The sequence below is a fragment of the Octopus bimaculoides genome, chromosome 29 (genome assembly GCF_046866305.1).
Source record: "Octopus bimaculoides isolate indiv1 chromosome 29, ASM4686630v1, whole genome shotgun sequence".
Classification (NCBI taxonomy): domain Eukaryota; kingdom Metazoa; phylum Mollusca; class Cephalopoda; order Octopoda; family Octopodidae; genus Octopus; species Octopus bimaculoides.
This window is the reverse complement of record NC_142956.1, coordinates 8,980,747-9,008,573: the sequence shown is the minus strand read 5'-3', so window position 1 is coordinate 9,008,573 and position 27,827 is coordinate 8,980,747. Positions and strand designations below refer to the sequence as shown.

The 27,827-nt window shown below is 38.2% G+C and overlaps 2 protein-coding genes across 5 annotated transcripts in view; one reads left to right on the top strand and one right to left on the bottom strand.

The window, feature by feature from the left end:
• The window catches only part of LOC106872841 (DNA-directed RNA polymerase III subunit RPC8), a 74,330-nt gene that overhangs the window by 11,894 nt on the left and 34,609 nt on the right, over positions 1 to 27,827 (top strand). The window contains exon 1 of one of the 2 annotated variants that reach the window (XM_089345369.1): positions 16,632 to 16,829. The exons of the other annotated variant lie outside the window; for it this stretch is intronic. The gene's annotated coding sequence lies outside the window, so the exon portion shown is untranslated. Of the gene's footprint in view, positions 1 to 16,631; positions 16,830 to 27,827 lie in introns of those variants that run through there. 2 annotated transcript variants of the gene reach the window in all.
• Positions 1 to 27,827, bottom strand: part of LOC106872842 (uncharacterized) — a 44,516-nt gene that overhangs the window by 6,257 nt on the left and 10,432 nt on the right. For 2 of the 3 annotated variants that reach the window (XM_089345367.1, XM_089345365.1), the window contains exons 2-10: positions 11,682 to 11,733; positions 10,175 to 10,213; positions 9,556 to 9,807; positions 8,334 to 8,372; positions 7,956 to 8,207; positions 4,860 to 4,898; positions 4,482 to 4,733; positions 1,386 to 1,424; positions 1,008 to 1,259 (exon numbers count right to left, since the gene is read on the bottom strand). In XM_089345367.1, the coding sequence (XP_089201493.1) occupies positions 1,008 to 1,259; positions 1,386 to 1,424; positions 4,482 to 4,733; positions 4,860 to 4,898; positions 7,956 to 8,207; positions 8,334 to 8,372; positions 9,556 to 9,807; positions 10,175 to 10,213; positions 11,682 to 11,730 (1,213 nt within the window). In that variant the 5' untranslated portion in view covers positions 11,731 to 11,733. Of the gene's footprint in view, positions 1 to 1,007; positions 1,260 to 1,385; positions 1,425 to 4,481; positions 4,734 to 4,859; positions 4,899 to 7,955; positions 8,208 to 8,333; positions 8,373 to 9,555; positions 9,808 to 10,174; positions 10,214 to 11,681; positions 11,734 to 20,068; positions 20,207 to 27,827 lie in introns of those variants that run through there. The other variant, XM_089345366.1, reaches the window with a different exon arrangement.

Genomic DNA, 27,827 nt, shown 5'->3' with positions numbered 1-27,827 from the left:
CCATGAATAACAAATGGTTGACTTTTTGTTGGCAGCTCTTGAATACATATCTAGCTTTTGCTTTCCTCAGAATCAGTCTTGGTGATATCAAGCACAGTACAAATAGATCAGTGGGGACAGACAGTCCCCTTGAAAGATGCTCCTCCTGATTTCTACTGTCCCTAAACTTCTTCTGTATGCTATCAGGTCCATCCTCCAAGCAATCGCTAAACATTCGATGAAATTCCAAATACACTCCATAATCCAAGAATGTGGGATCATATCGTACGCCTTACGATAGTCGATTCATGACATGGCTAAGTTACTTTTCCTTCTCTTGCAGCCTCTGAGTACAGTTTTATCTACCAGGAGTTGATCCTTGGTACTTCTGCACTTACGCTTGCAACCCTTCTGCTCACATGGCAGGACTCCATTTTTTTCCCTAGATGTTTGTACATTGACTCTGCGAGTATTCCAGTCAATAATTTCCACATATCATTATTATTATTGTTATTATTATTATTAAGGTGGTGGGCTAGTAGAATTGTTAGCACGCTGGACAAGGTGCTTACTAGCATTTCATCTGTCGCTACGTTCCGAGTTCAAATTCTGCTGAGGTTGACTTTGCCTTTAATCCTTTCAGGGTCAATAAAATAAGTACCAGTTGAACACTGGGGTTGATGTAATTGACTCATCCCTACTTCCCCCAAGCTGCCCTTGTGGAAAAATTTGAAATAAAAATAATTATAATCATTATTATTATGAATTTGAGGTTGTGAGCTGGCAGAATTGTTACAGCACCAGAAAATATATTCAATGGTGTTTCTTCTGACAATTCAACTCCTGAATTCAAATGCATCCCAATGTCAGCTTTGCCTTTAATCCTTTTGAGGCTCATGATACAAAGTACCAGCCAAATAGACTCAAATTGACATAATCAAGGAACCTCCTCCACCTGAAACCGATGACTTTGTGCATGAATTATAAAGAATTATTATTATTATTAATAACAGAAGTCATTTCCTTACCTTCTGTCACCAAAGTACCAGTTGCATTACAGGAACTGTTGTCATGAAATCTCCAAAACAAATCTTCTCTGGTTATATTCACGATGTAGAGAGTAGAAGTCCTCTCACTCTGCCTAACTACATATTTGTCATACTCACAGTATGAGATATTGCACTCAACATTACGGACCCGATTTCTCCAGACAACAGGCCTTTCTATATAGGGCATCTTGTCAACAAGAAGCGTGATACTTGTTCCGAGCACAACTTTTCCTGCAATAAATATATGAATCACTATTATTGACTGGTTTCCCATATGAAAGGTTTCAGTATCGAATTTTCATCATCACCTGCTTTTCCATAGTTTAAGATGAGAAAAAGGTTTGTTACTCCACTTACCCATCGGAACAATTTTGTATTCTTTTTCACATCGCCAACCTATTCAAGTTGAAAACAAAAGTATTTTCAGATTTCACATTTTTGATTATTATTTTTGTTACAATATCATCATCATCATCATTTAACATCTGTTTTTCATACAGGAATGGTTTGGTTGGATTTGACCAGAGCTACCAAAGGGGGGAGCTGCACCAGGCTCCAACTGTCTGATTTGGCATGGGTCATATAGAATGTATTGAATCAGACTTTCTATGGTGGACTATAGAACTATATTATTACGGTGTTGAACTAGCAGAATGTTTAGCATCCAGGCAAAATGCTTAATGGCAATTCGTGTGGTTTCATGTTCTGAGTTCAAAATCTGTGAAGGTTGACTTTGCCTTTCAACCTTTCAGGGTTGATAAATTGAGTACCAGTCGAGTACTGAGATTGATGTGATTTATTACCCCCCGCCCACCAAATTTCAGGCCTTGTGCCTTTAGTGGAAAGGATTATTATCATTATGAATTTGAGGTTGTCAGTTGGCAGAATTGTTACTGCACCAGAAAATATATTCAATGGTGTGTCTTCTGACTCTTCAACTCCTGAATTCAAATGCATGCCAATGTCAGCTTTGCTTTCATCCATTCCAAACACTAACCACTTTACAGTGTGGACTGAATGCATTTTAAGTGGCATCTGCAGTAACAGGGCCAGCAAGTACCTAGTGAGACAGATAAACAAAAAGTCTTTTGAGAGGGGAGGGGGCATTGGAGGCGGTGACCTTGTGTCAGGTGATGAAAGGTTATTGTGAGACGGAAACAGGTGTCTTGCTGTAGAGGAGGTACAAGGTTACTCGGCTAGGAATAATGAAAGAGAGAGAGAGAGAGAGAGGGAGATCAGGAATGAAGAGAGAAACAGAAATGCTGCTGCAAAGGAGATACATGGTTACCCAACCTGAGGGAAGAGCAGTAGAAGGAGACAGAGAGAGAGAGACAGAGAAAGAGAGAGAGAGTAGGAGACAACAGGATAGAGATGGTAGCAAAGTGCTAGGGATGCACACAAGGGATGGGAATCAAAATATAAATAGGATGACTGAGTAAAGGAAGAGAGAGATATAGATGGTGGCAAGTGCGAGAGCATACCTGTGAGGTTCAAAGGTCATAATATAAGTGGAAGGATATTGGCAAAGAAGCATGATTAGAGAGTGGGGAGGGAGAGTGAGAAGTGAGTGGCAAAAACCTGGATATATATCCAGTCTCTATCATTTGCCATTGAGGTAGTCTGCAAAAGGAACCCATAGGATTGGTCCTTCTGCTCATCAGTCAGCTCAGATCAAGGAGCATAGGCAGAGATAACTGTAACTGTTAATTTACCTATCATAAGTCTCATCTTAATTACCCTATCAAATACTCTGACTACCTCAGTTCCCTTATCTACCCACTTTTCTGCTAACAGTATGCCTACACCACCCACCCCATCCCTCCTGCCAACCTAGAGGAATTTGAATCTCTGTCTCTTATCTGTGAAGAATCTAGCTGAGGTTCCTCTCCATCTTCTTGCACACCACACACATCAACATGGTGTTGCTCTAACATTTCAATAATCTCCCCATTCCTTCCTTTCATTGTGCCAGCATTGATGGTGGAAGCCCTGAGATTGAGTACTTGGGAGTGATGGCGGGAAGGTATTTTTTTACATATCATGCTACGTTGTTTTCTTCTGCTCTAATGCTGAGTTCACATCCAATAAGTCCTCTTCCCCCTCTTTTTCTTGGTACATATAGTCTATCTGTGTCACATTTTGGGTGGAGTGTCCCATATCTAGTTAGCAACGTCTTTGTTTTCTGAAATTTTTCTGTCATTTCTTTCTCCATCAATTTATCCATTTCCCAAATCCCCAGGTACTTATAGCCCGTCTCTTCTATCTGCTTCATAACCTCTCCCGACGGTATCGATAACCATCCATACATTTGATTTTGCCTCTCTTCAAGACTACACATCACACTTTCTCAGTCTGAACTCCATTCTGATATCAGCACTGAAAGTATACACCGTATCAACGAGTGAACTGACTTGGGCTTCATCCTTATCATAAAGTTTGAGGTCATCCATGAATAACAAATGGTTGACTTTTTGTTGGCAGCTCTTGAATACATATCTAGCTTTTGCTTTCCTCAGAATCAGTCTTGGTGATATCAAGCACAGTACAAATAGATCAGTGGGGACAGACAGTCCCCTTGAAAGATGCTCCTCCTGATTTCTACTGTCCCTAAACTTCTTCTGTATGCTATCAGGTCCATCCTCCAAGCAATCGCTAAACATTCGATGAAATTCCAAATACACTCCATAATCCAAGAATGTGGGATCATATCGTACGCCTTACGATAGTCGATTCATGACATGGCTAAGTTACTTTTCCTTCTCTTGCAGCCTCTGAGTACAGTTTTATCTACCAGGAGTTGATCCTTGGTACTTCTGCACTTACGCTTGCAACCCTTCTGCTCACATGGCAGGACTCCATTTTTTTCCCTAGATGTTTGTACATTGACTCTGCGAGTATTCCAGTCAATAATTTCCACATATCATTATTATTATTGTTATTATTATTATTAAGGTGGTGGGCTAGTAGAATTGTTAGCACGCTGGACAAGGTGCTTACTAGCATTTCATCTGTCGCTACGTTCCGAGTTCAAATTCTGCTGAGGTTGACTTTGCCTTTAATCCTTTCAGGGTCAATAAAATAAGTACCAGTTGAACACTGGGGTTGATGTAATTGACTCATCCCTACTTCCCCCAAGCTGCCCTTGTGGAAAAATTTGAAATAAAAATAATTATAATCATTATTATTATGAATTTGAGGTTGTGAGCTGGCAGAATTGTTACAGCACCAGAAAATATATTCAATGGTGTTTCTTCTGACAATTCAACTCCTGAATTCAAATGCATCCCAATGTCAGCTTTGCCTTTAATCCTTTTGAGGCTCATGATACAAAGTACCAGCCAAATAGACTCAAATTGACATAATCAAGGAACCTCCTCCACCTGAAACCGATGACTTTGTGCATGAATTATAAAGAATTATTATTATTATTAATAACAGAAGTCATTTCCTTACCTTCTGTCACCAAAGTACCAGTTGCATTACAGGAACTGTTGTCATGAAATCTCCAAAACAAATCTTCTCTGGTTATATTCACGATGTAGAGAGTAGAAGTCCTCTCACTCTGCCTAACTACATATTTGTCATACTCACAGTATGAGATATTGCACTCAACATTACGGACCCGATTTCTCCAGACAACAGGCCTTTCTATATAGGGCATCTTGTCAACAAGAAGCGTGATACTTGTTCCGAGCACAACTTTTCCTGCAATAAATATATGAATCACTATTATTGACTGGTTTCCCATATGAAAGGTTTCAGTATCGAATTTTCATCATCACCTGCTTTTCCATAGTTTAAGATGAGAAAAAGGTTTGTTACTCCACTTACCCATCGGAACAATTTTGTATTCTTTTTCACATCGCCAACCTATTCAAGTTGAAAACAAAAGTATTTTCAGATTTCACATTTTTGATTATTATTTTTGTTACAATATCATCATCATCATCATTTAACATCTGTTTTTCATACAGGAATGGTTTGGTTGGATTTGACCAGAGCTACCAAAGGGGGGAGCTGCACCAGGCTCCAACTGTCTGATTTGGCATGGGTCATATAGAATGTATTGAATCAGACTTTCTATGGTGGACTATAGAACTATATTATTACGGTGTTGAACTAGCAGAATGTTTAGCATCCAGGCAAAATGCTTAATGGCAATTCGTGTGGTTTCATGTTCTGAGTTCAAAATCTGTGAAGGTTGACTTTGCCTTTCAACCTTTCAGGGTTGATAAATTGAGTACCAGTCGAGTACTGAGATTGATGTGATTTATTACCCCCCGCCCACCAAATTTCAGGCCTTGTGCCTTTAGTGGAAAGGATTATTATCATTATGAATTTGAGGTTGTCAGTTGGCAGAATTGTTACTGCACCAGAAAATATATTCAATGGTGTGTCTTCTGACTCTTCAACTCCTGAATTCAAATGCATGCCAATGTCAGCTTTGCTTTCATCCATTCCAAACACTAACCACTTTACAGTGTGGACTGAATGCATTTTAAGTGGCATCTGCAGTAACAGGGCCAGCAAGTACCTAGTGAGACAGATAAACAAAAAGTCTTTTGAGAGGGGAGGGGGCATTGGAGGCGGTGACCTTGTGTCAGGTGATGAAAGGTTATTGTGAGACGGAAACAGGTGTCTTGCTGTAGAGGAGGTACAAGGTTACTCGGCTAGGAATAATGAAAGAGAGAGAGAGAGAGAGAGGGAGATCAGGAATGAAGAGAGAAACAGAAATGCTGCTGCAAAGGAGATACATGGTTACCCAACCTGAGGGAAGAGCAGTAGAAGGAGACAGAGAGAGAGAGACAGAGAAAGAGAGAGAGAGTAGGAGACAACAGGATAGAGATGGTAGCAAAGTGCTAGGGATGCACACAAGGGATGGGAATCAAAATATAAATAGGATGACTGAGTAAAGGAAGAGAGAGATATAGATGGTGGCAAGTGCGAGAGCATACCTGTGAGGTTCAAAGGTCATAATATAAGTGGAAGGATATTGGCAAAGAAGCATGATTAGAGAGTGGGGAGGGAGAGTGAGAAGTGAGTGGCAAAAACCTGGATATATATCCAGTCTCTATCATTTGCCATTGAGGTAGTCTGCAAAAGGAACCCATAGGATTGGTCCTTCTGCTCATCAGTCAGCTCAGATCAAGGAGCATAGGCAGAGATAACTGTAACTGTTAATTTACCTATCATAAGTCTCATCTTAATTACCCTATCAAATACTCTGACTACCTCAATTCCCTTATCTACCCACTTTTCTGCTAACAGTATGCCTACACCACCCACCCCATCCCTCCTGCCAACCTAGAGGAATTTGAATCTCTGTCTCTTATCTGTGAAGAATCTAGCTGAGGTTCCTCTCCATCTTCTTGCACACCACACACATCAACATGGTGTTGCTCTAACATTTCAATAATCTCCCCATTCCTTCCTTTCATTGTGCCAGCATTGATGGTGGAAGCCCTGAGATTGAGTACTTGGGAGTGATGGCGGGAAGGTATTTTTTTACATATCATGCTACGTTGTTTTCTTCTGCTCTAATGCTGTGTTCACATCCAATAAGTCCTCTTCCCCCTCTTTTTCTTGGTACATATAGTCTATCTGTGTCACATTTTGGGTGGAGTGTCCCATATCTAGTTAGCAACGTCTTTGTTTTCTGAAATTTTTCTGTCATTTCTTTCTCCATCAATTTATCCATTTCCCAAATCCCCAGGTACTTATAGCCCGTCTCTTCTATCTGCTTCATAACCTCTCCCGACGGTATCGATAACCATCCATACATTTGATTTTGCCTCTCTTCAAGACTACACATCACACTTTCTCAGTCTGAACTCCATTCTGATATCAGCACTGAAAGTATACACCGTATCAACGAGTGAACTGACTTGGGCTTCATCCTTATCATAAAGTTTGAGGTCATCCATGAATAACAAATGGTTGACTTTTTGTTGGCAGCTCTTGAATACATATCTAGCTTTTGCTTTCCTCAGAATCAGTCTTGGTGATATCAAGCACAGTACAAATAGATCAGTGGGGACAGACAGTCCCCTTGAAAGATGCTCCTCCTGATTTCTACTGTCCCTAAACTTCTTCTGTATGCTATCAGGTCCATCCTCCAAGCAATCGCTAAACATTCGATGAAATTCCAAATACACTCCATAATCCAAGAATGTGGGATCATATCGTACGCCTTACGATAGTCAATTCATGACATGGCTAAGTTACTTTTCCTTCTCTTGCAGCCTCTGAGTACAGTTTTATCTACCAGGAGTTGATCCTTGGTACTTCTGCACTTACGCTTGCAACCCTTCTGCTCACATGGCAGGACTCCATTTTTTTCCCTAGATGTTTGTACATTGACTCTGCGAGTATTCCAGTCAATAATTTCCACATATCATTATTATTATTGTTATTATTATTATTAAGGTGGTGGGCTAGTAGAATTGTTAGCACGCTGGACAAGGTGCTTACTAGCATTTCATCTGTCGCTACGTTCCGAGTTCAAATTCTGCTGAGGTTGACTTTGCCTTTAATCCTTTCAGGGTCAATAAAATAAGTACCAGTTGAACACTGGGGTTGATGTAATTGACTCATCCCTACTTCCCCCAAGCTGCCCTTGTGGAAAAATTTGAAATAAAAATAATTATAATCATTATTATTATGAATTTGAGGTTGTGAGCTGGCAGAATTGTTACAGCACCAGAAAATATATTCAATGGTGTTTCTTCTGACAATTCAACTCCTGAATTCAAATGCATCCCAATGTCAGCTTTGCCTTTAATCCTTTTGAGGCTCATGATACAAAGTACCAGCCAAATAGACTCAAATTGACATAATCAAGGAACCTCCTCCACCTGAAACCGATGACTTTGTGCATGAATTATAAAGAATTATTATTATTATTAATAACAGAAGTCATTTCCTTACCTTCTGTCACCAAAGTACCAGTTGCATTACAGGAACTGTTGTCATGAAATCTCCAAAACAAATCTTCTCTGGTTATATTCACGATGTAGAGAGTAGAAGTCCTCTCACTCTGCCTAACTACATATTTGTCATACTCACAGTATGAGATATTGCACTCAACATTACGGACCCGATTTCTCCAGACAACAGGCCTTTCTATATAGGGCATCTTGTCAACAAGAAGCGTGATACTTGTTCCGAGCACAACTTTTCCTGCAATAAATATATGAATCACTATTATTGACTGGTTTCCCATATGAAAGGTTTCAGTATCGAATTTTCATCATCACCTGCTTTTCCATAGTTTAAGATGAGAAAAAGGTTTGTTACTCCACTTACCCATTGGAACAATTTTGTATTCTTTTTCACATCGCCAACCTATTCAAGTTGAAAACAAAAGTATTTTCAGATTTCACATTTTTGATTATTATTTTTGTTACAATATCATCATCATCATCATTTAACATCTGTTTTTCATACAGGAATGGTTTGGTTGGATTTGACCAGAGCTACCAAAGGGGTGAGCTGCACCAGGCTCCAACTGTCTGATTTGGCATGGGTCATATAGAATGTATTGAATCAGACTTTCTATGGTGGACTATAGAACTATATTATTACGGTGTTGAACTAGCAGAATGTTTAGCATCCAGGCAAAATGCTTAATGGCAATTCGTGTGGTTTCATGTTCTGAGTTCAAAATCTGTGAAGGTTGACTTTGCCTTTCAACCTTTCAGGGTTGATAAATTGAGTACCAGTCGAGTACTGAGATTGATGTGATTTATTACCCCCCGCCCACCAAATTTCAGGCCTTGTGCCTTTAGTGGAAAGGATTATTATCATTATGAATTTGAGGTTGTCAGTTGGCAGAATTGTTACTGCACCAGAAAATATATCCAATGGTGTGTCTTCTGACTCTTCAACTCCTGAATTCAAATGCATGCCAATGTCAGCTTTGCCTTTCATCCATTCCAAACACTAACCACTTTACAGTGTGGCCTAAATGCTTTTTAAGTGGCATCTGCAGTAACAGGGCCAGCAAGTACCTAGTGAGACAGATAAACAAAAAGTCTTTTGAGAGGGGAGGGGGCATTGGAGGCGGTGACCTTGTGTCAGGTGATGAAAGGTTATTGTGAGACGGAAACAGGTGTCTTGCTGTAGAGGAGGTACAAGGTTACTCGGCTAGGAATAATGAAAGAGAGAGAGAGAGAGAGAGGGAGATCAGGAATGAAGAGAGAAACAGAAATGCTGCTGCAAAGGAGATACATGGTTACCCAACCTGAGGGAAGAGCAGTAGAAGGAGACAGAGAGAGAGAGAGAGAGTGAGATAGCAGCACCAGAAAATATATTCAATGGTGTGTCTTCTGACTCTTCAACTCCTGAATTCAAATGCATGCCAATGTCAGCTTTGCCTTTCATCCATTTGAGATTCATGATACAAAGTTCCAGCCAAATAAACTCAAATTGATGTAATCAAGGAACCTCCTCCACCTGAAACTGATGACTTTGTGCATGAATTAGAAAGAATTATTATTGTTATTATTAGCAGAAGTAATTTCCTTACCTTCTTTCTTCAAAGAAACTCTTGCATAGCAGGGTTTGTTGTCGTTGAAAGTCCAAGATAAATCATAGTCAGACATATTTTTTATCAAAAGAGTGGATATATTACCAAATTGCCAAACTTCGTATCTGCCATATTTGTAACATGTTTGATCACACTCAAATTTACGGTCCCCATTTTGCCAGACAACAGGTCTTTGCATATTGGGCATTTCTTCAGTTTGAAGAGTTATATTTCTTTGAAGCACGACTCTTCCTGAAATAAATACATATATCAATATTACTGACTAGTTTCCCATATGAAAGATTTCAAGATTAATTTTTCATCATCATCATTCTTTCAATACCCATTTTTTCCATACTTGGGATCAACATTTTCGTTATATACAATTCAAAACTCTTCCTGACATAATATCCCAGACTATTGTATAACAAAGAGCCTGGAGATTAAATGATGATGGTCATGGTTGAATTTCAAATCAAATTGTTAAAAATGATGTTAATCAGGAAAATTTAAAAACAAAAACATGACTATAAACTGAGTTAAAAGAAAGAAATAAAAGAGAGAATTGAGAAGATAGTGTCTAGTTTAAAATGAGAAAAAGGTTTGTTAATCCACTTACCTTTAACAAAAATTTTGTATACTTTTTCACATTGTGACCCTATAAGAGATGAAGACAAAAATATTTTCAGATTTTACATCTTTGATTATTATTTTTGTTTCAATATCATCATCGTCATCATTTAACATCCGTTTTCCATGCAGGAATGAGTTGGACAGTTTGACCAGAGTTGACAAGAAAGAGAGCTGCACAAGGCTCCAGTGTGATTTGGCATGGTTTCTATGGCTGGATGACCTTCCCAACACCAACCATTTTACTGAGTGTGCTGGGTGCTTTTATTTGGCACCACATGAGAGCCTGTTCATGGCACTTCCATGAGTGCTTTTTATGTGGCAAAGACACAGGAATCTTGCAGGCCAATCTTCTTCACCAGGGGAGTGACCTTAACATATCTGAGTGCAGCAAAGCACCTGGCATTTTCGTTGTTTGTCATCTTGTCTGGAAGGCTCAGTGTCCTGAGGGCATCCTTCAGCATGTCATCCCATGTCTTCCTGACCTTATACTCCATTCCAGATAAAAAAAATTTTGTTTAATCCTTGCCAGAGAAGTCAAACTTTGATGTAAAAAAACGAATCAATATAATTGTTGTAAATGCTTACACATTGCATAATTTGTGTGCCTGACTGTCACGATATGTAAGAATATCCCAGACAATAAAACGATGATGATACAAGCACTGTTGTATTATTATCATAGCCATATTGGCTAAAACCAGAAAGATAACGTAATAAATGAATATATTTATAAAAACAAAAATGTAAAAGAAGCAAAAAAATCTATTCAATAAATGTAAATGATATTTCAAACAATTCTATTTACAAAAATACTACTGGTACTCCATTAGTTATGACAATGAGTGTTCCAGTTGATCCAATCGATGAAACAGCCTGCCCATGAAATTTATATGCAAGTGGCTGAGTACTCCACAGACATGTACCTTTAACGTAGTTCTCAGGGAAATTCAGCATGACTGGTACTCTGTTGGTTACGAAAATAAGTGTTCCAGCTGATCTGATCATTGGAGCATACTGCATGTGAAATTAACAATGCAAGTGGCTGAGTACTCCATAGACATGCGTATCCTTAACATGAGGGAGATCCACACAGAGTGTAACAAGGCTGGTCCTTTGAATTACAGCTACAACTCATTTTTGCCAGTTGAATAGACTGGAACAATGTTAAAGGAAGTATCTTGCTCAAGGACACAATGCATTGTTGGGAATCGAACTCGTGACCTTATGATTGTGAACTGAACACCCCTAACCAATAAGACATATACCTTCATAAAAATAAATGTTAATGAAAAAGAATTTTAAAAATCTAAAAGGTGACCCTTCAGTGTTAATCTCCAGAGAGTCTTTATTAGGGGACAAGGTCATTCGCCCTCTTTTTCAGCCCAGCCTCTTCATCTGTGTCATGTGAGAAGGTTGCTTGGGTGAACGATGTTGTCTACCAGTACTGAAGGATCACCCACTAAAAAATAGAGCAAAAACAAATGAAAACTTACCATAACAAACTGTAAACAAGGCACAGAAGATGAATATTTGAATCTCCATAGTCTGAAAAATAATTTTTAAAAAGAGTGAAAACTCAATGGGAGAAACTGATAATATTTTAGGTCTTATTTTAACTCCTTTTTATTTCAGAATTTCAGTCCCAATGTCTTCTGATGTCACTTCCCCTCTCCTCCATCTCCCACCACAAAATAACAAGAAACTTTTCATGTCGGATGTCTACTTAACAATCATGATGACATTGCTGTGGTATTTAACATTAGGTTATATATACGTATATTTCTAAGTTTATCTCTACTGATTTTCTATAGAATTTCAGGTAAACAATGAATCTTATGATGTTTCATATACAAATATGTTTATGTAAATTGATGTTATTAGAGACAGAAAAGATAGGTAATAGATGTATGTACATATTTTGAGAGTTGTTGTCCTTTCATCAGCACCACATCCAACTCATCAACTATCCATGATACCTAAAAGTGCCACACAGCGGGACTGAACATGGTAGCGCACCGCCGGCATGTCCTGACGCTCCATTGGTGGGAATTGTGCCACCAACGGAGGAAGGCCTGTCAGTGGGAATTGTGCTGCTGACAGTAGAAACTGTGGCCTCACCCTATAAGGAGGAAGAATTTGTAATCTTCTTCCAAGAATTTGTGAAGAAGTTTACTAGGAAGGGTCGGGGGGAGGGATCCTCACCTGTACCAAGGACCCTGATTGGCCTTTGCAGGTGGCTGTAGAAGTCATGTGGGAAAATGTTTTGTACAGGGTGATGGATTCCTTCCCCGAGGATGAATTCCGTTCCTTGTAGAAGTGGCCTGATCAAGAACCATCGAGGTGCTTGAATAAAGCACTGAGTCTGGTCGGGCGGTAAGGTGTAAGAGGACGAGTGCTTCATATTGAAGGGGCATGTGGCCCATAAAAAGAAATGTGTAAGAGGCAGATGCCTCAATTCAAGGACTTAATGATATTGTGAAGTGAGAGGTTTATAGCCTCAATTTGTAAATTTGTTTAATTTATAAAAGAACAATGTTTTAGAGAAGCAGAGTACAGCGGGTGGCTTCTGTCTTCTCCCATTAATATCATTGTGTTTATCATTCATCTCATCTCATTAATGTCTTCGTCCAGCCCGGAGCTACTCTATGTACTGCCATTGTGGCAAACTATGTGAATAAAAGTAGCTTACTTACTAGCCACATGGTTCTGGGTTCAGTCCCACTGCATGGCACCTTGGGCACCTGTTTTCTACTATAGCCTCGGGCCGACCAAAGCCTTGTGAGTGGATTTGGTAGACGGAAACTGAAAGAAGCCTGTCATATATATATATATATATATATATATATATATATGTGTGTGTGTGTGTGTGTGTGTGTGTGTATGTATATATATATGTTTGTGTGTCTGTGTTTGTCCCCCCAACATCACTTGACAACTGATACTGGTGTGTTTACGTCCCCGTAACTTAGCAGTTCGGCAGAAGAGCCCGATAGAATAAGTACTAGGCTTACAAAGAATAAGTCCTGGGGTCGATTTGCTCGACTAAAGGTGGTGCTACAGCATGGCCACAGTCAAATGACTGAAACAAGTAAAAGAGTAAAATGGAATAATGCTTTCTATTTGTAGGCAAAAAGTTCCTGTCTTAGCAGAAATATTTTTCAGCATTCAAAAACTGCATTATTAAATAATTTTCAACATTAAAAGGTAGGACAAGGCATAGGCAGTTCAAAATAGCTCCAAATAGACAGTCCAATACAAAAAATCTAGCAAATATATATATATCATACCTAAAAATATATATTAAGGAATTTATTTATTCTTTGCAGCATTTAATCCAATTTTTTTTTTCTGTGAAATTTCATTTTTTTAACTTATTTTAACTTTATAGTGATTAATCATAAAAACGTTTATTATATTATAACGTTACACGAAACTTTTTTTAATGAATTTTAACTGTTTGGCAGTTTCTTTTGAACAATCCACTGACAAATCTTTGGTCAGCCTAAGGTTGAAGTAGAAAACGCTTTGCCCAAGGTACCACCTTTCCATGGCTGAACGGTCAGCAATTCAAGTGGCTCTATTCATTTGAGTAGTTTGCAACTCTTGTGAACAGGGTGTCTGGACACCCGGCAGGACTAAAAACAAAACCTGTCAAAAGGCAGATACGCTCCCCATGGGATAACAGTCATCCAATTAGGGTAAGGCGATGGCAAACCACACCAGTATCTCAACCAAGAAAACACTATCAGAAAGTCAGAATGAAGTAGTGCTATGGTTGCATCCAGTGGAAGAACTTGCACTTAATTGGGAAGACTTTCTATTATTGTTTAAATTCATCCCTCTTATATATATATATATATATATATATATATATATATATATATATACCCGTCAGAGTGTAAGTATCTTGAGAGAAAAGCTGAACATTAGAAGCATCAGTTGTGGCGTGCAAGAGAGACGATTGCGCTGGTATGGACATGTGGTGAGAATGGATGAGGATAGCTGCGTGAAAAAGTGCCACACCCTAACAGTTGAGGGAACCCGTGGAAGAGGTAGGCCCAGGAAGACCTGGGCTGAGGTGGTGAGGCAAGACCTTCGTACATTGGGCCTCACCGAGGCGATGACTACTGACCAAGACCTTTGGAAATGTGCTGTGCGTGAGAAGACCCGGCAAGCCAAGTAAGATTGTTGCCAGTGCCCCTGGACTGGTTCTTGTGCGGGTGGCACATGAGATGCACCATTTTGAGCGTGGCCGTTGCCAGTACCGCCTGACTGGCTCCCGTAGGATTTTCGAGCGAGATCGTTGCCAGTGCCCCTGGACTGGCTCTTGTGCAGGTGGCACATAAAAGACACCATTTCGAGCGTGGCCATTTTCGTGCGGGTGACACGTAAAAGCACCCACTACACTCTCTGAGTGGTTGGCGTTAGGAAGGGCATCCAGCTGTAGAAACTCTGCCAAATTAGACTGGAGCCTGGTGTTGCCATCCGGTTTCACCAGTCCTCAGTCAAATCGTCCAACCCATGCTAGCATGGAAAGCGGACGTTAAACGATGATGATGATGATGATGATTTTTATTCTAGCAATTACACTTTCGGTACAACCTCCTCCACTACTAATTAGATCACCTAGGTAACAAAAATGATCTACAACTTCTATAATCATTGAGACATTTAAGGAAATCAATTTCTCATGTATCTGTGGTCTTCATGGCTCCCGTACATCTTCACATACAAACACTAATTTCACTGTTAACCTTCCAACTATTCCACTACACCTCTTGCCTGTTCATAGCTTGCACTGGGTACATTGAATGGAATTTCTGCCTACGCCGTTCCTACATCTCGAACAGGGACATTTAGCTGATGGGCGAAAGGTCCTGTTGGATTTCTTGCTTATTACAACCTTGGTCATTGCTAAATTTACTTTAAGACCATTTGATTCCAGGTTCTGTTTCCACACCCAGAATTTTTTTTCTAATTCTGTTACATATTCTGCTATGAGGGCAAGATCATCAGCATGTAGGAGTTCCTCTGAGCTTCCAGTCTTAAATTCCTCTCTTATGGCCCAGAGGATGATGAAGAATAGGAGGGGGTTGGGAAGCAGCCCTTGGTGGACACCTACTTATACACCAAATTCATCAGTGTACACACAGCTAACTCTTACCTTACTAAGTGTGCCCTGTACATGATCTGTATTGCTTTCATGAGTCATTTGTCTATCTCTAGCTTCTTCAAAGACCATCATATCTCACAGCAGGGATCTCTGTTGAAGGCTTTCTGCAGATCAACAAATGCCAAGTACAACTACTTGTTCTTAGCTAAATACTTCGTTGGACTATGAAAATAGCATCTGTGGTATTTCTTCCTGGGACAAAATCGAATTGAATTTTAGCCAGCCTAATTCTGTTCCTAATTAACTGGGCTAAAACTCTTTGTACAACTTTCATCACCTGCTCCAGCAATTTGATTCCTCTATAATTACTTCTAAGGCATCTCACTTCCAATTGTAGTACCTGACTTCATTGTCACTAGGGATTACAACTTCTTGGATAACCTGATTAACTATATTGGTGACGAGACTGTATCCAACTACCAGATATCTTGAACATTTTGACAGTGACTATTGACGGGTAAGGGGCCATTCCTGTCTTCATATCTTTAATTGCCTTATCTATCATTCTGGTGTCAACCAGGAGAACTGGTCCCTTTGTTGGACGCACATAAGGAAGGTTCCCTTTCTCCCATTCATTATCCACATCTAATAGTAGCTCTTCCAAACCACTTTCTTTCCAGAATCACTAATAGCAAGCATACCATTATCTGTCCATACACACTTCTCTCCCACATGTTGATTCTCTCTAACACAATTGTCTGACAATCCAGAACACCTCAAGTCTCTGATCTTCATATTCTAAGACATTGGTAAACTCCTTCCTTCCTGCTTCTGCTCTACAAAGATATACCTGACGTTTAGCTCCTCCGATATGGTTGTTTGCTACCCCAACTCTTCTAGTCTTTCCATAGTCATGACAACCCTGTTCCATCACCACGACTCTGTTGGTCTGGTGGAGCACAATTGTGTAGATATGCCAATAGTCTGTGTTGAACTCAAACACGCACTCATACAATAATTCGTTTAGAAAAGACAAAAGAAAATTGCAGCAAAGCTGTGTGATGGTGGTGACAGACGTGGTGTGCAAGTCCATCATATAACTTGACATTGCATTCTAATTCTTCTCTTCAGTTTTATTCTTCTATTTCACGAATTCAGTGCGCGCATTTACTCTTCTTTTTCTAGTTCCTACTCAAAACTGTTTTGGGATCATAACCATCCCACGAACTTCGACGGTTCTGGAATAATTGACGAGATTAGGATATTATTGCATCTTCATATGTAGGAGTGGTCTCCCTTGTACGACTTCCTTAACCGAGCAACAGGTGCCACACCTATAAATTGTGGTCTCCTGGAATGACAAGGAAGCTGATCAGGTTCTTGATGATGTTCACCGTGGTACATAATAACTCGTGATGCTTGATACATTCCATCCATTCCGGTGTTCCTTTTGATGTGCGGACTATATTACCTGGATAGCACTCTAGTGGATTATAAACTCTTTGAATTCGATCCGGCACTGAGTAAGGCAAGTAACACTCAAATTATGAGTCTCTGTAAATGATAGGGAAATGGAATATTCGGCGGAAGTCTAGTTTAAACTCTCCATATAACTCGTCATAACATTCTCCATTTTCTCTGGGCATTCTTACACATGTGTGCTCTCACCACAGAATTTGTTGCCTCGTAACTGTCAGAAAAAAATGGATATTTTTTAACGAAAGGTTCCACAAATATACTTCAGATGGCATAGATGCTGATTACATCTGAATTTATTATATATAAAAAAAAAATTTTCCGGAAAATTTATTATACAAAATTTATAATAAAAAAAAATTTCGCCAAATTCAAACGAAATAGCTTTCTTTACTGGTAATTTTCAGAAAAAAAAAAAAAAAAAAGGATCGTTTTTTAATGAAAACGAAAAATAGCGATCTTCCGCAGATGGGATACCGAAACTGGAACCATTTGGATGGCAATTTCCATAAAAATATGTGGTAATCTTGCATATATACACCCTGGCCGACTTTGTTGCCTAACTCCCAGAAAAGTAGATACTTTTAAATGAAATTCTCTACAAATCGCTTAGATTCTGCAAATTCAGAATATATAGGAATTTGGGCATAACTACAGAGTTGCACCCCTCCACCAGACTTTGGAGGAAAGAACTTTTCTGAAGGGGTGTGGAGAGTTTCTGAAAATTCATACGACCCGACTTTTTTTCCTCATAACTTTTAGTAATTTAACGAATTTCTTTTTCAAGCGATTTTTTGAGATTTCTTTAAAAAAAATTCTAAAAAAATATTTCTCGTTTTGTGTTGTTCTTGATTGCTTTTCATTCATCTTAATTTATTCAGTTAGTGTTTCATTCTCCTCCGTTACATACCTGACCCCTCCTAGTACCGGGGTTGCCCTGTTGCATTACAATAACTATGTTGCCTGAGATACACCTGCATGTTAATTACACAAAAATACGGAAAGAAAGAAAAAAGTAAAAAACCGAAGCGATTGAGCTGGAAAATAATATTCAAGAAATATTTTTCTTTCTACTAAAACTGCCGAACAAACACTAAACAATAATATTTCATAAAGCATGGCTTAGATTCTGTAGTTTCAGAATTCATGTTATGCAAGCATATATGTATTTATTTATGCAGATGTCAATCTGTTTAAGCCTGTGTATGTTTGTGGTGAGACTTTGTCACTTATTCCATCATCCTTTCTTTTTTTTTTTTTGCTCTCAGTAAAATAAAAAATAGCTAACTTGTACTTTTACTATTCACATAATTTATCATCATCAGCATCATCATCGTCGTTTAACGTCCGCTTTCCATGCTAGCATGGGTTGGACGATTTGACTGAGGGGTACTATTCAAGAAGTGTGGTCCCGGTACTCGCGCATCCGCACTAGCTAATCGATCCTACAACGACTATCTAGCGCGAATGCGCAAAACATGTATGAGGGTTTTTTTTTTAAATGAATCATTTTTTTAAAAACAAAGTAAATAAAACACAAAGTAAATCATTTTTTTTTTTTTTTAATCTTCTCCATCTTACTCTTAAAACGTTGTTTTACGTTCTTCTAGGGTGTATTTTGGTGTCACATCTATTTCAGTACGACGCACTCCAATAATCAGAATATATAGTCGTCCCTGGTTTGATAAATTTCTTAATAAGTGGTAGAAGAGTTTCAGAAGAACGGTCAGGTACAAACACTAAAAACCTATTTTTATCCTCTCTGTCCCATCCTCCGTTGAATTTGCACATCATAGATTCCATCTATTTCTACGATGTGCCCAAGTCCACCAATTTGGTAGGGGTTACGCAAAAGATAATTACTTGTACTGATACCATTCAACAACAGTAGATTTTGAAAGACTGACTTTTTAATGGACTCGTTACCAAAAACACGTAGTGTATAATTTATTTACTTTGTTTAGAAAAACCCCTCATACATGTTTTGCGCATGACGCGCACTCGTTCTAGATAGTCGTAGGATCGACTGGTCACGACTAGGTAGCGCGGATGCGCGCACCGGGACCACTCTTCTTGAATAGTACCCCCTTCCTAATGCCAACCACTCCAAGAGTGTAGTGGGTGCTCTTACATGCCACCGGCACGAGGGCCAGTCTGGTGTGTGTGTGTGTTTCTATATGAAAAGAAACATACAAACGGTAAAAATATATGGATCTTTCTGATTTGACGCGGAACACTTTTCATTTATTTTTCATGTAGTGTTTTTGGTACCGAAACACTTTCAAACTTCGTATACTTGTATATTTTGGGATCTTTCTGAATTGACGCGGAACACTTTTCATTTATGTTTTATGTAGTGTTTTTGGTACCGAAACACTTTCAAACTTCGTATACTTGTATATTTTGGGATCTTTCTGAATTGACGCGGAACACTTTTCATTTATGTTTTATGTAGTGTTTTTGGTACCGAAACACTTTCAAACTTCGTATACTTGTATATTTTGGGATCTTTCTGAATTGACGCGGAACACTTTTCATTTATGTTTTATGTAGTGTTTTTGGTACCGAAACACTTTCAAACTTCGTATACTTGTATATTTTGGGATCTTTCTGAATTGACGCTGAACACTTTTCATTTATGTTTTATGTAGTGTTTTTGGTACCGAAACACTTTCAAACTTCGTATACTTGTATATTTTGGGATCTTTCTGAATTGACGCGGAACACTTTTCATTTATGGGCACTATCATGCTATTAGCTGTCAGAAGTGAAAGTGCTCACTGCTAGTGAAGTATCTGTCTGTCTAACTAGTGTTAGGGTTAGGGTTTGAGTTAGGGTTAGGTTTACCCTGTGGATCTATATAAAAACGGGGGGGGGGGGGGGGTCGAAATTTTGAAATTGAGATTTTTGAAATTTTTTTTTCAGAATCGGAATCTCCATGGTCTGAAACATAGGATTCCGTAAAAAAAAACAAAATTTAAAAGGGGGGGTATACCCAGATTACATATACTCCATCTCCACCAAAAAAAAACTAAGAAAAACCATTTAGTTTATAAACATTTTGCTTAAATCCCAGTAACAAATCATTAAATGTGTTTATGGGAAGAAAATATTGACAAACATCGATACATCGGAGGACAAATAAACGAGGACGGGTATGAAGTTGTCGTGAGTGATGCTAAAAATTCCAGTCCTTAAACAATAGCCCCCCCCCCAATTCTTTTCTTTTCCTCTTTTTAAGAACCACATATTTAAAGTTACAAATGGCACGATAAAATAAGGGTATCTTACCTTCCTTCACTTAGCAAATAACTCCAGATTAATTCAGTGACTATTTATGTGCAAAGAAACCTGCTTATCCTATGCAGTGAGCAACAGTAAATATTTCGCGGCGTGTAATTCATGTTTTATCACAAACTTATTGTGAAACGTCATACACAATTAGCCGTCCTGGGGAAATGCACTTCTATTTTTAGACACGAAGTTTTTAGTTTTAGCAGAAATATTTTTCAGCATTGAAAAACTGCATTATTAAATAAATTTAAACATTAAAAGATGGGACAAGGCATAGGTAGTTCAAAATAGCCCCAAAGAGGCAGTCCAATAACAAAAGTCTAGCAGATATATATATATATATATATTTGTTTTGCAAGATTTTTTATGTGAAATCGTGTGTTGAAACAGATGTTGTTGTACTTGGGGATGGTCATATTGCCAGTTTAGCCAATAAAATGGCTGATAGTTAGCAAGGTGAGATACACATAAGAAAGAAGGAAACAAAGGACCACTGATGAGGTCACAGAAGTGTGACGAAAGAACTCTGGCCGAAATAAGATTAAGATTAATGTAATATAAAGCTAAAAAAAAAAAAAAAAAAAAAAATTAACACCAAATATACAGTGCGTGTGTTTTTATTGGCTAAACTGGCAATATGACCATCCCCAAGTACAACAACATATATATATATATATATATATATATATATATATATATATATATATATCATACCTAAAAATATATATTAAGGAATTTATTTATTCTTTGCAGTATTTAATCCAAATTTTTTTTAATGAACTTTAATTTTTTAAACCATATTTTAACTTTATTGCATGATTTTAACTTCAAAAAGTGATTAATTAGGGTGATTAATCATAAGGTTGAAGTAGAAAACGCTTTGCCCAAGGTACCACTGCAATGTGACTGAACCCAGGACCATGTAGTTGGGAAGCAAACTTGCTTGGTTTTAATAGTATTAAAATAGTTTGTATTTTGGGTATCCTACATAATTCTTTATGGTCAGATCAAGGATATCATCACAGGCTGATGAAACCTGCTGCTAGTACCATGTAAACCAATACCACCTTTCCATGGCTGAACGGTCAGCAATTCAAGTGGCTCTATTCATTTGAGTAGTTTGCAACTCTTGTGAACAGGGTGTCTGGACACCCGGCAGGACTAAAAACAAAACCTGTCAAAAGGCAGATACGCTCCCCATGGGATAACAGTCATCCAATTAGGGTAAGGCGATGGCAAGCCACACCAGTATCTCAACCAAGAAAACACTATCAGAAAGTCAGAATGAAGTAGTGCTATGGTTGCATCCAGTGGAAGAACTTGCACTTAATTGGGAAGACTTTCTATTATCGTTTAAATTCATCCCTCTCATATATATATATATATATATATAGGAACCTGGCAGGCGTGAAGTGGATTCGATCCACTTTACCCATATTTGAATAGCTAGGCCGAAGCGGTGTCCACCACTTGACCCTTTTCTGACCTCTTCTGCTCCATCTAGAATTGAGGTAAACAAGCTAAATCCTTTGCACTCACTGCCCTGCTTCATGACTATATAAACAGGACACTCCAAGAAAACTTCCTCTTTTCACTTTCTAGTGACCAGTGGTCACTTGACGTCTCATGGAGAAAGATGCCTGGCTGATCAGCTACAACTTGGCAGAGGGGGAAATAACTTTACTGTCAGCCACTGTCAGACAACGGCGCCAACGTTATAACCCTACCATCTCTCCCTCTATACAATTACTGCTATAAAAAAAGGTACATACAGATACAGGCCTACATTCTCAACCTTGCATGTTTTATATACTATTACACTGGCCTACCCGTCGAGGTATGGCAACCTAGAATGTAACGGCATAAATAAATATTTTCTTATAAAAAAAATGATCTTCATCGTGCAATCCTATAACCGTTACATATATATAAAAAATATACAAGAATAAGGGCAGGGAATCGTCAATTAATAATAGAATTAATAATTAACAATTTTGCCAAGTAGTTCAGTATGAAAAAACCTTTATCGGTAAAACCATTTATCATCATAAATATACAGGGATTTGCATTGAGTTGCTTCTCCAACATACTGAAAATTTAGAAATAGCAGTCAAAGAACTACTGATTCTAAACTACAAATTTTTCTCTAAACGGATGGCGATACTTATGGCACACATAGAACAAAAAACCGGAGGGAAAGGCATAAACAAAACAAGTCTTTAGTTAATCGGATACGATCGTTTCATGGTTAAGAGAATGAAAATTTCTCTATTCCAAATCTTCAGTCCGATATTCTGATAAATTTGAAAGTGTCTCTAAAAAAATTCACGGTAATTTTTGGCCATGCGACACCAAAAATCAACGATAAGAAAAGCACTTACGAATTCATCGGTTAGTGAGTTCAGGCATCCCACCTCAAAGAAATCTATTCCATGTGCGTCACAAATAGTCCCGTGTGGAGGGATTACGGTTTAACCATCTAACTTAGAGGTATCAAATATAAAATATACAAGAATAAGGCCCGTCGTATATATATATATATATGTATGTATATGTTTGTGTGTCTGTTCGTCCCTTTTTCTTCTCTCTCTCAGTAAAATAAAAATAGCTCACTTGTACTTTTACTATGCACATAATGTATGTTTCTATATAAAAAGAAACATACAAATGGTAAAAAAAAATAAAAAGAAAATGAATGAAAGTGCTTGTTCTTAACATTATTTTTTAAGGAGAGTATTGTAGTTCGCTTGAAGCATTCTGTATTGTTTGTAAAGAATAAAAAGTTTTGAATGGTACAACAATGCACTATAATACAAAAAATGGACTATAGTCCGATAATATTTCGGAATACAATTCCTTCTTCAGATATTCTTAGATGGAGTTGCTGCTATAATCTGTTTTCCAACGGTTTTTCTTTTTTCGGAAGCCTCTCAGCAGTGGTCTCACAAATTTCCTTCCGGAATTCCTCATGAGAAGTGTGTGAGGTCGGCTATGTCTAAATCTTGTGTATCGGTACATCTGTAGCGCTGCTTCTAAGTTATGTATTATGCATGTAGCTTCGCTTTTTTTTTTTTTTTTGTTATAAACAATACATGAGCATGTTATTAAGACTGAACCTACATGCATCCAGATGTAGCTAAATTTTTAACTTTATTGACAGATTTTAACCTTTCTGTTATTAATAAATCCATAAATATTAAGTTCAGTTTAGTTTTGATTACTTTATAAGTCTTATCAAAACAAGAAAAAAAAAAAAAACTATTGTGTAAATTTATTATAAGAAATAATGCTTCAAATTTGTAGACAAAAAGTTCCTGTTTTTAGCAGGAGTATTTTTCAGCATTGAAAAACTGCATTATTAAATAATTTTCAACATTGAAGGGTAGGTCAAGGCATAGGCAGTTCAATACTAAAAATCTAGCAGAGATAATATCAAATTTAGGTTTAGTCCATACCTAAAAAAATATATTAATGATTTTATTTAATCTTTTCAGAATTTAATCCAAATCTTTTGGGGGGGGGGGGGAAATTTCATTTTTTTAATACTTTATTGCATGATTTTAACTTTAAAAAAATTTCTTATATTCGGTTTTAACCTTGAAACAAACTTTTTTTATGAATTTTAACTTTTACACAACAAATTGTTTTATTTATAACCCACTAGCAGTATAGCCTGGCTTTGCCCGGGATTAAGTTAGGATTATTAAGCTAATCAAGTTCTTTATTTCAAACCAAACTAAGTAACATTGACGTCAAATTTAAACGAAATCTGTTGAAATTGGTAAACTTTTGGCTGAAAATGAGTTGCAGACAACTTGATTGGGAAATTCTATCAGGAATCGGTTTATTGATTTTTTTTGTTTTGTTTTTGTTTTTGGAGAACTTAAAGCATTCAAAGATCCCGTGAGTCCTAAGTAATGCTGGCATCAAGTTTGAACAAAATACATCAAATTTGGTAAAAGTTATGGTTGAAAATGGGGTGTAGCCAATTTTATTGGGAAATCCTATAAGGAATCAGTTTATAGATTTTTTTGGCACTACCACGGAATTAGCTGTCAGAAGGAAAGTGTAGTGACGCATGGTTCTAGACGCCATATTGGAACATTCATTTACGCATACGCAAGGATTAGAACCTTCTGAAGCTCCTTATGCACAATCAGCAGCAGCAGCTAGGGTTCACCATCATTCACTCTCTTCGATCACGGCTTCTGACCGGGCAGGACGCAACTTAGAGCAGCTCCGTCGAGAATCAGACCTTTAATGGTGAGCAACACTGAGTCTGTAATAATGCCTTATTACTTTGTGTCTAACTACCAACCCTGCTGTTTCTTCACCTAGGTGATCACGGCTACCGCTAACCAGAGATGGAATGTTTATTCATTACAAAATAAATTATTGTTATTTATTCAGAGGGATCTTGTCCTCGCCTTTTCCTTCTATGAACTATGTATGGAATTGTGAAACACCCAGCAAGTGCTTATAAATTTTCCTACAATTGGTGACCCCGACGTGATTCGAACACGCAGCCTGACGTTCGCACAGACATTTACAAGATTGGTGACCCAGTGCCAGCTTCATGACTAACCACTCTTTCACCTCTTCGCTACAGATATGTCATTCTTTTATCGTCTATTTTGTCTTTCACAAAATGACTGGTGGGGGACTATCTAGCGAACGACTTAAGGGAAATCTCTCTCTCTGTTATATATACATGAATATGGACATAGTAGATAACAGCTAGCCTTCGGACCCTGTTATGTCCACTACTCTGATTGGTTGGTATTGGCGTAATTTGTCTCTTTCTCTATTGCGCACCAAGATGCAGCCTTGAGATAAAGTCATGAGACAGTCTCTTCTGAAGCCCAGTTTGCGCTGACCGCTTCGTATAAAACGCTAGCTTCATACCGTCCCGAGGTCTTTCGGCTCCCGACTTTCTGAGGTCTAGCCAGACCACAGAGCACACAGCCAGTTCCAGTGATGACAAAACAGCAGCAGACGGCAGACTCCATCATCGTCGCTACCATCAACTTCTCTACGTACACACCAACCAGCTATGCTCGCACAAGTTCTATCTCCACACTGTTTGTGAATTACTTCACCATAGTTAACAGCAAATACAACCTGCAAGAACTCCTGTAACAAGTAACTGGTAGCAGCATTGTAGCTACAACTTCTTTCATGACATGTTCCTCTCCTCGGCTCTGCATTGCTACAGTAGTTCAAGTACTGTGTACCTTGACTACAAACTGGTATTTATCATCCTTGTGTCTGAACATTCTTCTAACGTCATATAGACTCTTTCAATGCTCTGTACTTATTGCACACGCATACAACCATGTTTATACACACATTTTGTATACATGATGGCCTGTCTATTATTATGCTTATGACACACGTTAACCTATAAATAAAATCTTCTCTTAAGCTTTCTACCCCAGTTGTGTCCCTCCTCCTTTCCTTATGGCACTTATACTCATTTATCCTTTTTCATATTTTATTTGTATCGACCGTGCGATGTACTAAAGGAGCCATTCTCATCACCTCTCCTTTGTATGGCTGTTTTACAAAATGGTGACCCTGGACTTCTGTTGCACTACAGAAACCGGAAGCCTCTCAGAATAATGTGACTTATTATTAACACAACACTCAGACCATATCAAGATCTAGGAGAAATAACCAAATTATCACCATTCACCTGTCTTCAAAAATAAATTACTTGGCCACATTAATGGAATGCTTTGTAGTGTCACCAAGATCTGTTTGGAAGGCATGATTAACACATTATTCTATCAAAAGTAATGCCTATTCATTCACGTTGTTTTGAATTAATCATGCATTATCTTGTAGCTAAGAGATTTAGGTGAGGTAACCATTAATTTTTAGAATGATATTGTAGGGTTGGTGTGAGAGGCAGTGGAGGCGCAATGGCCCAGTGGTTAGGGCAGCGGACTCGCGGTCATAGGATCAAAGTTTCGATTCCCAGACCGGGCTTTGTGAGTGTTTATTGAGCGAAAACACCTAAAACTCCACGAGGCTCCGGCAGGGGATGGTGGCGAACCCTGCTGTGCTCTTTCACCACAACTTTCTCTCACTCTTACTTCCTTGTCACACTATGTCACGCTGAATATCCCCGAGAACTACGTTAAGGGTACATGTGTCTGTGGAGTGCTCAGCCACTTGCACGTTAATTTCATGAGCAGGCTGTTCCGTTGATCGGATCAATTGGAACCCTCGACGTCGTAAGCGTCGGAGTGCCAACACACACGGTGTGAGAGGCAAGACCTGGTCAGTTTGAACATAAAACAGAGTGGATATTTTGGCTGGATATGGCTGGTTTAAATGCTAATGGGTTAATGGAAATAGAAATGAGAGGTTGACAAACTTAGAGATGGAAAGATAACATTATACAGCAATCTGGATGAAATAATACTGGATTTTTTGAATAAATTCTTGCAAAATCAGGGAAGTCCATACCAGTGATCTGAGACTGACTTGATACCAATCCCAAAGGCAGGAAACTTCAGCAATGGTGAACTTTGTTGCTGTGGCTCAAGTTGGAACCTAGCCATAATAATAGTAAGAGTACCAAGAGAGCGCAAACCTCTGCCAAGGCAACACCAAAATCCTCTCAACGATTAGCCAGAGATGATTTTTAAAATGAGAATATCTGAAATCATCTTGACTGCTCTCACAAATGAGAATACTAAAAATGAACCTGACCACTTTCAAAAATTAAGTAAAAAAAACATAAATATAATCCAAAATCCTTGTCCGATACCCGATTGATCCCAAAACCTAATCAGTTCATGCCAATCATGAGGCCAAACATCCCTGAAAGTTTCATCTGGATCAATCCAGTGGTTCTTGAGATATCTTGTTTACAGACAAACAAACACAAATGAAAACTGTACCTCTACCTTGGAGAGGGTGGAAGTAATAATTTTTATCCAGTCCATCTATAAATGGAAACACTATATCTAACCACTGCAACTGCCCAGGTATTCATTATGGCGACTAGATTTGTCCTATTCAGGTTGGATTTGGAATTTATTTTTTCCTTTTTAAATAAGCATATAAAATATCATCCAATTTTAAACTCCTCAAATACTGGTATCCATTATTTTCTGGTTTCTCCTGATGGTAGCCATAATCCACTACAAGTAGCTTTCTTCCCTCTTCTAATATTGAGCACTGATCATTTGGAAATCCCAAATTCCATACTGATGTTGTTGCTATGTATCTGGTGTGCTTTAACCAAAAAATCTATCTGGTTTTCAAACTTCCAAAACAGTTTCAGGTCATCTATAAAAAGATGGTGTATGAATGGTCCTTCAATCCATTTGGTAACCCAGACAGATAGTAATGGTGAAAATGAACCATCTTGGAAGATGACATACTATTCAGAAGAAAATCTGTAATGCTGTCAGCAATACCAAATGCGCAAATATTCAATTATCCAAGAATTAAGCACCATATCATATGCCTTCTTAACCCTTTAAGGTCAGGTGTGGCTTATTGACACACAGCTAAATTGTGAAGAAGACCGGTGGGGTATATAAGCCAGATTTGCATTATAAGCTTTTTGATTATCATCTTGTATTGTTTTCTTTTATTTGTGTCCCACATGGAAAGACTTGCTATCTATACTTGGCCTTAAAAGTGTTGAAGTCAATCGAGGCCATAGACGTGTTGGTATGATGTTGTTTTTTGTTTTTACAATGCCTCAAAATGTCTTATCAATAACCAGGGTGATTAT